Source organism: Haliotis asinina, chromosome 4 (genome assembly GCF_037392515.1).
Source record: "Haliotis asinina isolate JCU_RB_2024 chromosome 4, JCU_Hal_asi_v2, whole genome shotgun sequence".
NCBI classification, from domain to species: Eukaryota; Metazoa; Mollusca; class Gastropoda; order Lepetellida; family Haliotidae; genus Haliotis; species Haliotis asinina.
Window position 1 is genome coordinate 46,321,395 of NC_090283.1, and position 14,856 is coordinate 46,336,250.

Consider the following 14,856-nt stretch of genomic DNA (forward strand, 5'->3'; position numbering starts at 1 on the left):
ACACATACAAACACAAAATCTTTTCAATTGTCTCTCGTGATACAACGGCTTCTATTGCTTGGGAATCCTTATCTTATACCATGGGGACAGGCGTGCTCCAAACCTGGCTGACATCCGAGTTTCATCAGCTGGAAAAACCTTGATCGAAACGCCAGAAACGCGAGGAAACCAATCAAAACGTGACGGTATATCAGAACGGACAATCACAGATAGACAGTGAGAAGACTAAACAGGATTTAACAGAACGTGACCTTGTAGGAAAACGTCGGAGAAACGGCCATTGATGCCGGGAACATAGTGGAATCCTAACTTTATTTAAGTGTAGTGCATTGTATCTCAAGACACACATGAATATGGAAATGGTTGCGTAATGGTTACAATGCACTGGACTTGTGGAATCGTTCAGCTATGTGCAAATATAGGTGACTTGACAAACATCTATACGGATCACAACATTTATCAACAACGTTTCATTGTATGCTTTTTGTCTTCCAGAATGGACGACTTCCCCAAGTGTTCTCTCTGCCAGCAGCAGTTTACCCTGAAGGGACCCGCCCCCTACCTACTGCCCTGTCTACACACTGTGTGTGAGATGTGTGTGACATCTGAAGCTGGCGGTGTGATATCATGCTCCATATGCCACAGGGAGGTCAACCTCACAGACACAGCCCTCCAGAAGGATGCTGTGAGACAGAAGGAAATATTCCATCTCACAATAAAACATCGCCCCACAGAGCTTCTCTGTACAAATGAAGACGACGGCAACCAGGCTGTTTGCTGGTGTCAGAATTGTGAAGAGGCCCTCTGTGAGTACTGCCAGAATACACACAACAACGTTAAGCTTACCAGAAGTCATGTCGTCCAAAACTTCGCTGACATGAAACCAACCGCCTCAAACATTCCTAAATTTTGCAGCATCCATAAATACGACCCCCTTTATCTATTTGATAAAAGCTGCAAGAAATTAATCTGTGCGAGATGCAGAATTGAAGATCATGCTGACCACGAAGTCGAGGAAGTTGATGTGGCTGCTGATAGTGTAACAAAACAACTGGAATATCATAAGAATGAACTAACTACGTTACAGACTCGCTATCAGGCATACATGCACACCATAACCCGAGGAATTGAATCCACTGACAAAACACACGTTTCTTTGAAAGAAAATATTAGTCACGTTTTCCAATCTTTGAGATCTCAACTTGATCAAAGACAAAAGGAACTTCTTATAGATCTGGAAAATCATACAAATGAGACAAAGGCAACACAAAATGCTATTTTGACCGCCTGTGAAGAAGACAAGAAGACCTGCACAAGGGTTTTAGACTACATCAACAATGTCCTACACTTTGCCTCAAAGTCAGACATCCTGGGCGTGGAGAGATATGCTGGAGAGATGACTCAGACCTGCCTGGACAGTGCTATGACTCAGACATATGTAGTACCCACAGCTGTCTTCAACACCAACAGCTTGTCAAACCTGAAAGCATATGTATCAGGATTTGGTGCCATTGTGACAATGGATATGGACGGAAAATCGGACATGATTGCTGGTAATTGAATTATTTCTTGTCCAAAGTTTCTTAATGTTATGTGTTTTATCTTGCAGAATGTCGCGACTTTTCGTCTTTTGTCATGAATCAATCATTGGAAATCCAGTCTGTTGACTTCTGTTCTTGAACATGTAACATACACAGAAACAACGTTCCATTGTCTGTCCATCTAAATCCTGTTTTTGTGCTGTTTCAGACAGGGCTTCTCAGACTGATGATGATTTTATGGTAGATGTGGAAACTAAACACAAAATGGTAAGTGAAGGAAGGTGCTGTACATCATTCTCATGCTTAAAACTTGCTCAGGCCTGCTGACCTTTGCATAGATCAATGATCAGACCCGTGAAGATCGGGGTTAGAATTGGTCTTCAGCAATCCATGCTTATCGTAAGGGGCTACTAACGGGATCGAGTGGTCACGCTCACTAAATCGGTGGATACACGCCATAATATCACACATGTGCTTATATTGACTGATCAACACACGATTACTTACTGACCGCCTCCAGACAGATGAAATATGTTTGATTGCGAGGATATTCAAGAGTCATTATTTACAGCGCACTGCAATAATGCCGATTTGGGCATTAGATAACAGGCAAACAAAGTCTATTGCACTGTAGACGTGATGAAGCAATGCTTCTTAACGGTCATGCCTAATATCATTCATCCCATCGGACGTTTCGGGGTTCTTTTTACATATTTTAGGTGATAAAATTAAATGAACAAAATATGCAATATGTAATATCATGTGTTGCAGGACATGGAAGAACTAAAGACGAAAATCGATTCAGACGAGAAACACATTGAAAGCCTCATAAAGCTTACAGACAAGCTAAATTCCCGAATTGAAAACTTGAAATTAGTAAGTCCTTTCACCTAATTATCATATAGCTTAATTTCCTTTTTTCTGCACGTTTCACATATTTTGATATGTCAGCATCTACCATTATTTTAACGCACTGTTATTAAATATATGAACTACCCGGGCATAGGAATGTTGTCACTTAAATCAAACGTATGTTGAGACCTCTGATAGTTACATTACAAACTGAAATATTTCCTCATAATTTGATTGAATATTTACTGCAATGCTTTCACCCGTGGCGAGCCACCTCCTCGTGGTTGGTGCTGGGTAATGCCAATCTGGTGATACTGACCCCTGATACTATGTTTCTTGAGAAATGTGTCATGGGCAGAACCAGCCTGGCATATGTTCTTCAGGATATCATAGCTATTCATGTCTATATTTACTGGAGTCTAACATCCCTGTAACCCTGGTGGTACGGGCTCATTTCCACTGTAACATTGTATTTGTTGACCACTCGATGACGGGTGGGGAGCAGAGTTGTCGAATGTATTTATCCCAGCATGTCCCTCCACATTCAGTCTGGTTCTTCAAAAGCTAACAAACATGTTGCTTCTGATGATGAAATATCGACTGAATAAGCTGATTCTTGGCCTAGGTTTATCGTTGTTGCTTCTGAAACTCTGTCTCCAAGGGTATTGAAGGTATCTGGAGAAGTGAAAAATGTCACCTGCCTTCGAAATGGTTCATTGTTAGTTGAATGTGCTCGGAGGCAGCAACCTGTCAATCAGCTCGGTCTTAAGCAGTTTGTTAATACACAGATTGTTGTGTCGGTGTACAGAACATTGAACTCAAGTAGAGGAATAGTTCGAGATCGGGCAAATTGTCATTCGTTTATGAGTGAGGAGGAAATTGTAGCTGAACTGGGAACTCAAGGTGTTACATCTGTGAAGTGGTTCACCAAAAAGAAAGACAACAATATGATACAAACAAATACCTACATTTATACCTACATGTTTACATTTAACTGTCCGACCATTCCAAAGTCTATCAAAGCTGGCCTTCAGCAACCCATGCTTGCCATAAAAGGCGACTCAGCTTGTCGTAAGAGGCGACTAACGGGATCGGGTGGTCAGGCTCGCTGACTTGGTTGACACATGTCATCGGTTCCCAATTGCGCAGATCGATGCTCATCTTGTTGATCACTGGATTGTCTGGTCCAGACTCGATTATTTACAGACCGCCGCCATATAGCTGTAATATTGCTGAGTGCGGCGTAAAACTAAACTCACTCACTCACTCTATTAAAGCTGGTTATTTCAACAGTGCAGTGGACGTATACGTGCCTAATCCACTCAGATGCCAAAGATCTGGGCATGGTGCTATCTTTTGTCATGCAAAGAGTTCTGTTTGCTACCGTTGTGGTGGCACTCATGAGGGTTCCGAATGTACAAATGAATCATTCAGACGTGTCAACTGTGGTGTAATGTGTCAACTTCTGAAAAGGACACAACAGTATTCAAAACACAAACAGATGTCCAACTGACACAACACTCAGCATCAGAAAGTGTTACAAGACAAACTACCGTGCAATTGTCGAAAACAGAAAAGAAGCAAATGAGAAGAAAGGATAGGGCCATACAAAACTTGGAAGTGCATTCTTCTCCCTCAGCCCCTGCTTCGGTTCAAAATCGATTTGAACCTTGGACATGGAGGTCAGCCCTCTAGTCTCTACTCAAGGGAGTAGGCGATCATCTCGTTGACCTGTTAAAAAACATGAAGGGTTTTCAGCGAGTAATCCAGTGGACCTGCAGAGGACTTTGGAACAATTTCATTGATTTACAGTTATTATCACAAGATCTGAAACCATCGGTATTTTTGCTTGCAGGAAAGAAATATATAAAGTACAGATCAACTGAAAATCAGACAATATGATTCGTTTCTTTCCCTTTCACCTACGGGGGCTAAGGCCACACGGGTAATTCAATACTGGTAAAACAAGGCATAATTCACTCCCCTGTTTCTCTCAATACACCTCTTCAATCTGTGGCTGTCCGTATCACTATGCACATTGCTTTCACTTGGTGCTCACTTGACCAGCACCCAAAGCCTTGCATTATAATGGGCGATCTAAACGCACATAATCCTGTATAGGGAAGTATGCACACCAGCAGTAGGGGGAAGATTTTAGAAACATTTTTGTCCGCCGATGAGTATTTTTTTTTGTATTTTGAATGATACTTCTAAAACATATTTACATCCTGGTACTGGCACATTCTCTTCACTTGATTTGTCACTTACAGCCCCAACTCTGCTTAATGAATTTGAATGATCAGTTCAGAAGACCTCTGTGGTAGTGATCATTTCCCATTTCCTACCTGTATACCCTCCTGATGTTCCTGCATCATCACGATGGAATTATACAAAGGCAAACTGGTCTTTATACGAAACACTATGTAGAGAAAAACTTCAACCTGAACATTTTATTGGTGTTCCTGATCCTGTTAAGTGCTTTTCCGATGAACAAACCACTATAGCCAATGAGTGTGTTCTGAAGTCTCTGTGATTCCATAAACCATGCTTCAACAACTACTGCAAGCAAGTTAGGAAGGCAAATAAAAGGGAGGAGAATTATTTCTGTCACCATCCTATGGTGCATAATTTCAACAAATTTAAAATCTTAAATGCTAAAGCGTAAACGCAAACGCCAATCTTGGTAAAATGTATGTATCGATAATCAATTCACGTACGCCAATGACTAAGGTATGGAACATGATCCAGAACATCAAAGGTAAGGGTTCTAAATCTAGCATTCACCATCTTAAAGACGATGACAAATTATTATTATTTCTAACAAACTTGGTGAAACTTTGGCGAAACATTCTTCCTCTTCAAATTTTGTACCCCAATTTAAAAAAAATATAAATATCAAAGACAACAGGAAAAGACCATTAATTTCAATTCGCACAATGATTACAACGAATTATTTTCTGTTCATTAGCTCCATGCTGTCCTTGGGTAAGCGCGAGCCCATGATACTGCTAAAGGTTCTGATAACATCCATGATCAGCTCCTGAAACACTTACCACAGCCATGTTCGGAAACTCTTCTATTCATATTTGATTAAATCTGGACACTTTCCACCATCATGGCGTGAAGCAATTGTTGTTCCCATACCAAAAACACGTCGGGAGCATAAAACTAATCCTTCGAATTACAGACCTATATCATTAACAAGCTGCGTTAGCAAAACGATGGAACTCATGGTAAATAACTAAAATCATACTTGGAATCTAATAATTTAATAACTAACATTCAATGTGGATTTCGGAAAATTCGCAGTACCATTGACCATTTAGTTCGATTAGAGTCATTTGTGAAAAATGCAATTATCAATAACCAACATGCAGTGTCTATTTTTTTTTTACCTTGAAAAGGCATACGATACTACATGGAAATATGGCATTTGTTTGGCAAGATTTACATGATTTTGGATTACAAGGCCGTTTGCCTAAGTCCATATCCGAGTTTTTAACTGACAAGCAAGTCCTAGTGGGATCCACCCTGTCTGATCATTATCAGGATCAGGGTGTCCCACAAGGCAGTATTTTATCTGCCCCATTGTTCAGCATTAAAATTGATAGTCTGTCTAAGGTTTTAAATGATTCCATTGAAGAATGTCTTTTGTGGATGATTTTAAAATTTCATGTCGTGGTAAATACAAACCTCACAGAGACCCAGAGTTAGTTTTAGATGGCACACCTATACAAGCTGTAAAGGAAGCTAAATTCCTAGGTGTAATTTTTTATCACCACTTAACCTTTTCACCGCACTTAAAGCATTTGAGAAATAAATGCCTAAAGACCCTAGACTTACTGAATGTTGTTGCGAATTCTGTAGCGAAGTGGGGAGGGGATCAGAAAACTATCCTTCAATTATACAGAGCACTAATCCGTTCCAAACTTGATTATGGTTTCATCGTATATGGTGGAGCCTGCAAAAGCAGCCTGAAACTACTTGACTCAATTCACCATCATGGTCTGTGACTGTGTCTTGGATGTTTTCCTACTTATCCTATTTCCAGTCTGTGATTTTAATCCTCTTTATGAGGATTTGTACAACAATACGTCTTCTCTTGCCCCGGTTCTGGGGTACAGAATCAAACCATTTATTTCTTCGGCCGGCATTGAGCTTCAAAGTATATCTCCTCCCCGTCTTCTTTCTTCTCCTCTTTTGCAGTTGGTTAGGCCACAAGTTGACCTAACATTAACGTCATTAAAAAAATCAGACACTAATGAATTACAATATAAACAAGAATATAATCAATTAATACATAAATATAGCAATTATATATCCTTATTTAAAGATTGGTCCAAGGGCGGTGGCGCAGTGGCTTGTGCCGCTATCCTCAAAGGGGGTTAAAGTATCGTAAAATTTATTGTCCTCCTAAGAGTGTACGTAAGTCCCAAAACTTTCACAGTTTAATGTTTGCGTACCAGATTTTAAACGTAGTATATTTGTTCTTCTACAATTTGGCTAAACGTTCGTACCATCGCCAGCGGCTGAATGGATGGTGTATAGTCAAATAGGATCCATGCAGGTAGCAAAGGTACTGGCTGAAGGGATGGTGTATAGCCAACTAGGGTCCATGCAGGTAGCAAAGTTTCTGTAAGTCCCCTGGTATGGTGATCTACCTTCAGTTTTTGGCGGTCTATAGCCCGTTTTCATACTGCATCGTCCTCTACAGATAAATTGTTTTAGATTTAAATACCAGTTTTAAATATTTGGCTGTGATAGTCTAGTTGTTTTACCATTCTCTATTATTTATATTATTAATTGTTTTGGTTACAGCATGGCTGCAACATTGCCGATGTGACGTTAAATATTAATTCACTCACTCAATATTGCAACGCTGGTCTTGCATTTGCCACAGTTTGTGTAGAAAAAGACAACGTTGCCAAATTAAAACCTACACAGTTCATTCAAAGAGTACATGTTTGAATAGTCACATAATAAGTCAGGGGATACACGCGTCTCCTCACTGACATCGTCAACTGCCGACATATGCAAGCTGGAATCCTATTAGATGAGTCAAAGAGTGTCAGTGAGTGAGTGAGTTAATATTTAACTTCACATCGGCAATGTCTCAGCCATATTCTGACGAGAACATTTAACAAAGGAAAGGACTGTATGTATATTATAACATCCGTCGGCGAAGGACAGTAAAACAACTAGAATATCACAATGTGAATTAAAACTAGCGCGGAGAGTTAAAACTAATATCACTATTCTGACAACACAACATAAAATCAGGCTATAGATTGCCAACAACTGAAGGTAGATCACCATACTAGGGGCCATGGGGACTTACAGTACTTTTGCTACCTGCATGGACCCTAGCTGGATTTACATCATCCCCTCAGCCGTTAGCAATTTAGTCCCATCTAGCCAAAATTTAAAAATACACATATACTACGATTAAAAACAGTGGAAGTCTATACGTACATGAAATGTTTTGGGACTGACGTACCCTCTCAGGAGGACAATAATTTTACGGTACTTCAATCCCCTTTGAAGGTACAGCCACTAACAATTCAAGTTACAAATCTAAACTACCATCAATTAAAATAAAACTATCTACAGAACATAATAATCAAAATTCAATGATGAGATCAATTTCTTTTAAAAATCCAAGAATTAAATGAGAACCCTGTTAAAAAGGTCCTTCATTCTTTTTACATTGAAATATTTATCCCTTATGATGGGGAATTCAACACAATCAAGCAGGATATGCTTGACCGTGGTTCTCTCATCACAAAGGATGCAAAATGGAGGATCCTCACCTTTCAAAAGGTATTTATGCGTATATCTGGTGTGACCAATACGACATCGTCGCATAATGACCTCTTCAAATCTGGACTGACAGCCCAAGTAGGTGTAACCAATGTACGGTTTTATTTCATGTAATTTATTTATACCCACTTGGGTGTCCCACTTCTTTTGCATCAGATCACGGATATAAGATCTAATGTTAGCTTTATAATCACTGTATGGAATAAAAAGTGGTGTTACAGATTTGTTGAGTGCTGCCTTGGCAGCAAAATCGGCCATTGCTTTACCGGAAATGCCCACGTGGCTTGGTAACCAACAGAAGACGATGTCGTATTGGCCAGTAGCAAGAGTGTTATACAATTCAATAATTTCTATTAAAAGTGAATGTTTACAAGAAATATTTTGAACAGCCTGAACACAAGAACGAGAGTCTGAAAAGATTATATATTGTTTATGTTTAGGGTGTCTTTGAATATATTTAAGAGCCGTTAGTATTGTTGTTTGGTAATCTAGAAGATATTGTTCGGGATCCAATGACAGTGGCACAGGCCACTGCGCCACCGTTCTTGGACCCATCTGTAAATAAGGATTTATAATTGCTATATTTATGTTTCAATTGATTATATTCTTGTTTGTATTGTAATTCATTAGTTTCTGATTTTTTAAATGTGGTCAGTGTTAGGTCCACTTGAGGCCTGACCAACTGCCAAGGAGGAGACGAAAGAAGACGGGAGAGGGAGCTATGTTCTCCAGCTTAATGCCGGCCGAAGAAAGAAATGGTTTAAGTCTATGTCCTAGAGGCGGGACAAGGGAAGATGTCTTGTTGTATGAATCCTCATAAAGGGGATTGAAAACACAGTTATAGGCAGGGTTAGATTCATTAGAGTATAATTTAGTAGTGTATTGTTAAGCTAATTTTATACGGCGCTGCTCAAGAGATGGTTCATCGGCCTCAACGTAAAGGCTTTCAACAGGTGAAGTTCGAAAAAGCCCTAGACAAAGTCTTAAACCTTGGTGATGGACAGAATCAAGACGCTTTTGCAGACTCCACTATATACAATGGAGCCATAATCAAGCTTTGAACGGACCAGTGATCTGTAGAGGTGAAGGAGGGTAGCTTGGTCCCCTCCCCATTTTGAGTTGGAAACAACTTTTATTATATCCAGCGCCTTCACGCATTTATTTTTTAAATATTTAATATGCAGAAGAAAGGTTAAATGGGAGTAAAAAATTATACGCAAGAACTTGGCCTCCTTGACCACTTTGATGGGAGTGCCATTTAGAAACAGTTCTGGGTCCTTATGTGGCTTATATTTTCTACAGAAGTGTAGACAATTAGTTTTTGACTCAGAAAATTTAAAACCTTTTTCGAGACACCATTTGTTTATTTTGTTTAAACATAACTGTAGTTGTCGTTCAATGGTGTGCATATTCTTACCACGACAAGAAATATTAAAATCATCCACGAAAAGTGATCCATCTACTAAATCATTTAAAACCTTGGATAAACTGTTGATCTTAATACTAAACAGTGTGACAGACAAAATACTGCCTTGTGGGACACCCTGATCCTGATTATAATTGTCCGACAAGGTTGAACCCACTCGGACTTGAAATTGTCTTTCGTTTAAAAAGTTTGATATAAATTGAAGCAAACGGCCCCTTAATCCAAGATCATGTAATTCTCTTAAATGCCATATTTCCACGTCGTATCGTATGCTTTTTCCAGATCGAAAAAGATCGACACTGCATGTTGTTTATTAATGATGGCATTTTTGACAAAAGATTCTAAACGTACTAAATGATCAGTGGTACCTCTGTTTTTACGAAAACCACATTGTATATCAGGTATAAGATTATTGGTTTCCAGTGAGTGAGTTAACATTTAACGTCACATCGGCAGTATTGCAGCCATATCGTGACGAGAGCATTCTTAAAAGGGAATCTATGTATATCATAAAAACCTGTCAACGAAGGACAGTAAAACAACTAGAATATCACAATAAGAAATAAAACTAGCGTGAAAAGTTAAAACTAATATTCCTATTCAGACAACACAATATAAAAACAGGCTATATAGATCACCAACAACTGAAGGTAGATCACCATACTAGGGGCCATGGGGACTTACAGTACTTCTGCTACCTGCATGGTCCCTAGCTGGATTTACATCATCCCCTCAGCCGTTAGCAATTTAGTCCCATCTAGCCAAAATTTAAAAATACACATATACTACGATTAAAAACAGTGGAAGTATGCAAGATTAGCCACAAATTAAAATGACACATATTCTACGGCTAAGACAAAATGGAAGATCAAATTTGACTTCAAATGTTTTGGGACTTACGTACCCTCTCAGGAGGACATAATTTTACAGTGCTTTAACCCCCCTCGAGGATACAGCCACTAACACTCTAAGTTACTAATTCAAACTTCCAAGCATAAAATATTTTTCTATTTACAATTCATTTAGCAAATCTAATTCTTTTAAAAATGCAATAATTAAATGAGAGCTAACAGAATTAAACAGATCCTTCAAAGTTCGTGAATTAAAATATTTATCCCTTGTGATGAAATATTCAACACAGTCAAGCAGGACATGCTTGACTGTGATTCTTTCATCACAAGGGATACAAAACGGAGGATCTTCACCTTTTAATAGATACTCGTGAGTATACCTCGTATGGCCAATGCGACATCGTCGCATAATGACCTCCTCAAATCTGGACTGACAACCCAAGTAGGTGTAGCCAATATACGGTTTTATTTCATGTAATTTATTGATACCTACTTGAGTGTCCCACTTCTTCTGCATCAGATCACGGATATACGTTCTAATGCAAGCTTTGTAATCTGAATATGGAAGAAGAAGTGGTGTCACAGATTTGTTGAGTGCTGCCTTGGCAGCAAGATCAGCCATCACATTCCCAGAAATACCTACGTGACTGGGTAACCAACAAAAGACGATGTCGTACTGGCCAGTAGCAAGATCATTATATACATATGGAAATTAATTAAGCAACACCAAATTCAAAGACACATAAAAACTTAACAAAGTTTAACGAAGTAATTTTGATGATTGATTATTCAATTTTGATGTATTGACATACAGCATGAGCTTTTCATGGGTTGATATGACGCGCGTGAAGCTTGCACAGCGCACGTGCATTGCTTTAACCTGAACTTTCGAAAAATGCACTTTTTCCCTGGGGTGTTTACAAGCGCAGGTTGTCGATTGCATTCGGTTTTTCATTCATTTCAATGTCATGGCACGTAGGAAATTATCAGAGGCCACTCGTTGGCAAATAATCGGCATGAGGAATGCTGGTATGTCTCTAAGACAAATCGGGACTCAAATCGGACGACATCATTCCATAATTTCAAAACTTTTGAAAAAATACCGGGCCACTAATGAAGTTAAAGACCTGCCTAGACCAGGAAGACCCAGGAAGACCACAGTCCGGGAGGACAGAGCTTTACTGAGACTTGTACGGCGCAGGTCCTTCGACTCGAGCTCTCGGTTGAGACAGGAGTGGCTTCCAGGTAGACCCATCTCGAACAGGACTGTTCGGAATCGTCTGAAAGCTGCAGGATACCGGGCAAGGAGGCCAATCAAGCGACCCAGACTGTCTCCAGCCCATAAGGCAGCCCGACTGGCCTGGTGTAATGACCGTTTGCACTGGAACATTGCCTCTTGGAGGAAGGTCCATTTCTCAGATGAGAGCCGGTTCTTGCTGCACATGGTGGACGGTCGTACTCGGGTCTGGAGGCAGAGGAACACAGCAATGGCTCCACGGAACATCCAGGAGACTGTGGCCTTTGGGGGAGGTTCCGTTATGGTATGGGGGTGCATTTCCATGAACTGCAAGTTGGATATCATTACCATCCGTGGCAACCTTAACGGTGTTCGTTACCAACAGGAGGTTCTTGACAGGGCTGTGGTACCTCATTTTGAGAACCATCCTCTGGCAACGAGACCCATATTTATGGACGACAATGCTAGACCTCACAGGGCGCATGCTGTAAATGATTTTTTGCGGCAAAATGCAATTGACAGAATTCCATGGCCTGCCATGAGCCCTGACCTCAACCCCATTGAACATTTGTGGGACTTTATTGGCCGTCGTGTGAGGCAGAGAGACCCACCAGTCCATAATCTCAACGAATTGACGGCTGCCCTGCATGAGGAGTGGAACAGGATCCCCCAGAATCAGATCCGGAGACTCATCCAAGGAATGAGGAGGCGTCTGGAATCGGTGGTGCGTGCGCAGGGAGGACACACTAGATATTGATGAAAGTCGGTGTGCAGACTCTCAGATGACTGTTCTTTCTTTCCATGTGACATTTGTGTTAATACACCTGACAACAACGTCTGTGGATGAATAGTAAATTGTGTCCATTTTTTCATGAATTTAAGACAGTTTTAAGAATTTGGATTTCGTTGCAATAAAGCAAAGTCTTGATACTTTTTCCCTTTAAGTTGTTTGTCAGAGATCGTCTGTTGAATAAAAAAGTGTCAAACTATATCAACCCGGCATATTTTGATTGTCAGAACACTTCAAAGTTGCTCCAATAGAAAAAATTGGGGTGTTGCTTGATTAATTTCCAGGTGTATATAATTCAATAATTTCAGTTAAAAGTGGATGTTTACAAGAAAAAATTTTAATCGCCTGAAGGCAAGAAAGAGAGTCGGAATAGATTATATATTGTTTATGTTTATGGCGTCTTTGAATATATTTAAGAGCTGTTAATATGGCGTTAGCCTCAGCGGTAAAAATAGAACTGTTGTCTGGTAATCTAGAAGATATTGTTCTGGATCCAATGACAGTGGCACAAGCTACTGCGCCACCGTCCTTGGACCCATCTGTAAATAAGGATTTATAACTGCTATATTTATGTTTCAATTCATTATATTCTTGTTTATGCTGTAATTCATTAGTTTCTGATTTTTTAAATGTGGTCAGTGTTAGGTCCACTTGGGGCCTAACCAACTGCCAAGGAGAAGAAGTCCTTGGTCGAAGTCGATTATTTATCATGGGTTCCATGGTCTTGCACACACAGCTAGTTAGTGAAATAGGTCGATAATTGGACGGATCCGTATGATCACGTCCAGGTTTAGGTATTGGTACTACTATGGCGTCACGCCATGACGGAGGAAAGTTACCCGATGTCCAAATATCATCAAAAATATTGAGAAGCGTTTCTAGGCAGGATTCTGGTAAGTGCTTCAGGAGTTGATAATGTATGTTATCAGCTCCTGTAGCAGTGTCATGAGCTTGATCAAGAGCAGTATGGAGTTCATGAATAGAAAACGTTTCATTATAATCTTCCCCATTATCAGAATTGAAATTAATAGTTTTCTTTTCTTGTTGTTTTTGATATTGCTGAAATTTAGGTACATAATTTGAAGAGGAAGAGTGTTTAGCAAGGGTTTCACCCAGTTTATTAGCAATATCTGATTTATCAGTAAGCAATTGATCTCCATGTTTAAGACGATGGACAGTAGATTTAGTACCTTTACCGTTAATTTTCTGGACCATGTTCCATACCTTGGACATTGGTGTCCGAGAATTTATTTTAGATACATAATTTTTCCACGATTGGCGTTTATTCTGTTTAAAGGTATGCCGTGCTTTAGCATTTAAAATTTTAAATCTGTTTAAATTATGCACCATAGGGTGGCGACGGAAATAATGTTCTGCTTTTTTCCTTGCCTTTCTAGCCTGTTTGCCTTCATCGTTGAACCATGGTTTTCGAATATGTGGAACTGCAGAAGACTTTGGGATACACCCATCAGCAATGTCAATGAGTACATCAGAAAAACATTTAATAGCATCAGGAGCAGTAATAACACGTTCGGGATTAAGTTTACCAGTACAGAGAGATTCATATAGAGCCCAGTTGGCCTTTTTAAAATTCCATCGTGATGATGGAGGTACATCAGAGGTGCTCACAGGTTTTAGTATTGTAGGGAAATGGTCGCTCCCACACAAGTCATCGTGAACCGACCATTCAAATTCATTTAAGAGATTAGAGTCAGTAACTGATAAATCAAGAGCTGAATATGTCCCTGTGCCAGGATGTAAATATGTATGTGACCCGTCATTGTAAATACAGAGATCATTATTTGAAAGAAAATCCTCAAGTAATTTACCTTTGGTGTTCGCAGTAGTACCACCCCAGAGTGGGTTATGGCCATTGAAATCGCCCATGATTATACAGGGTTTAGGAAGTTCATTGTAAAGAGCTTGTAGATCAGTTAACTGGACAGTGGATGAAGGTGGAATATACAATGAACAAAGCGTAAATGCAACTTGTAATGTAAGTCGCACAGCTACAGCTTGGAGATTTGTTTTAAGCGCTATTGAACTATGTATAACATTTTGCCGTACCAAGATTGATGATCCTCCACTTGCCCTATCACCTGGAGGTGAAAAATAATGGTAAGCATTGAAATGACGGAGATCAAGAGTATCAGTGTGTTTTAAATATGTTTCCTGTAGACACATTGCTGACGGTGTAAAATCCTGGATTAAAAGCTGCAATTCATTAAAATTAGTCCTTAGTCCTCTGCAATTCCACTGAATAATGTTATTCTGATAACCTATCTTTTGGGGGGATTTATTGGGGAGTTAAAATAATTTCATTATTGTGGATGTTGCGT

At 39.7% G+C, this 14,856-nt stretch overlaps 1 protein-coding gene across 1 annotated transcript in view; it reads left to right on the forward strand.

The window, feature by feature from the left end:
* LOC137281594 (uncharacterized) overlaps window positions 1–14,856 on the forward strand; it is a 94,636-nt gene that overhangs the window by 24,698 nt on the left and 55,082 nt on the right. Inside the window, exons 2-4 of the mRNA XM_067812928.1 lie at window positions 496–1,553; window positions 1,750–1,808; window positions 2,313–2,417. Coding sequence (XP_067669029.1) covers window positions 497–1,553; window positions 1,750–1,808; window positions 2,313–2,417 — 1,221 coding nt within the window. The 5' untranslated portion in view covers window position 496. The remainder of the gene's footprint in view (window positions 1–495; window positions 1,554–1,749; window positions 1,809–2,312; window positions 2,418–14,856) is intronic.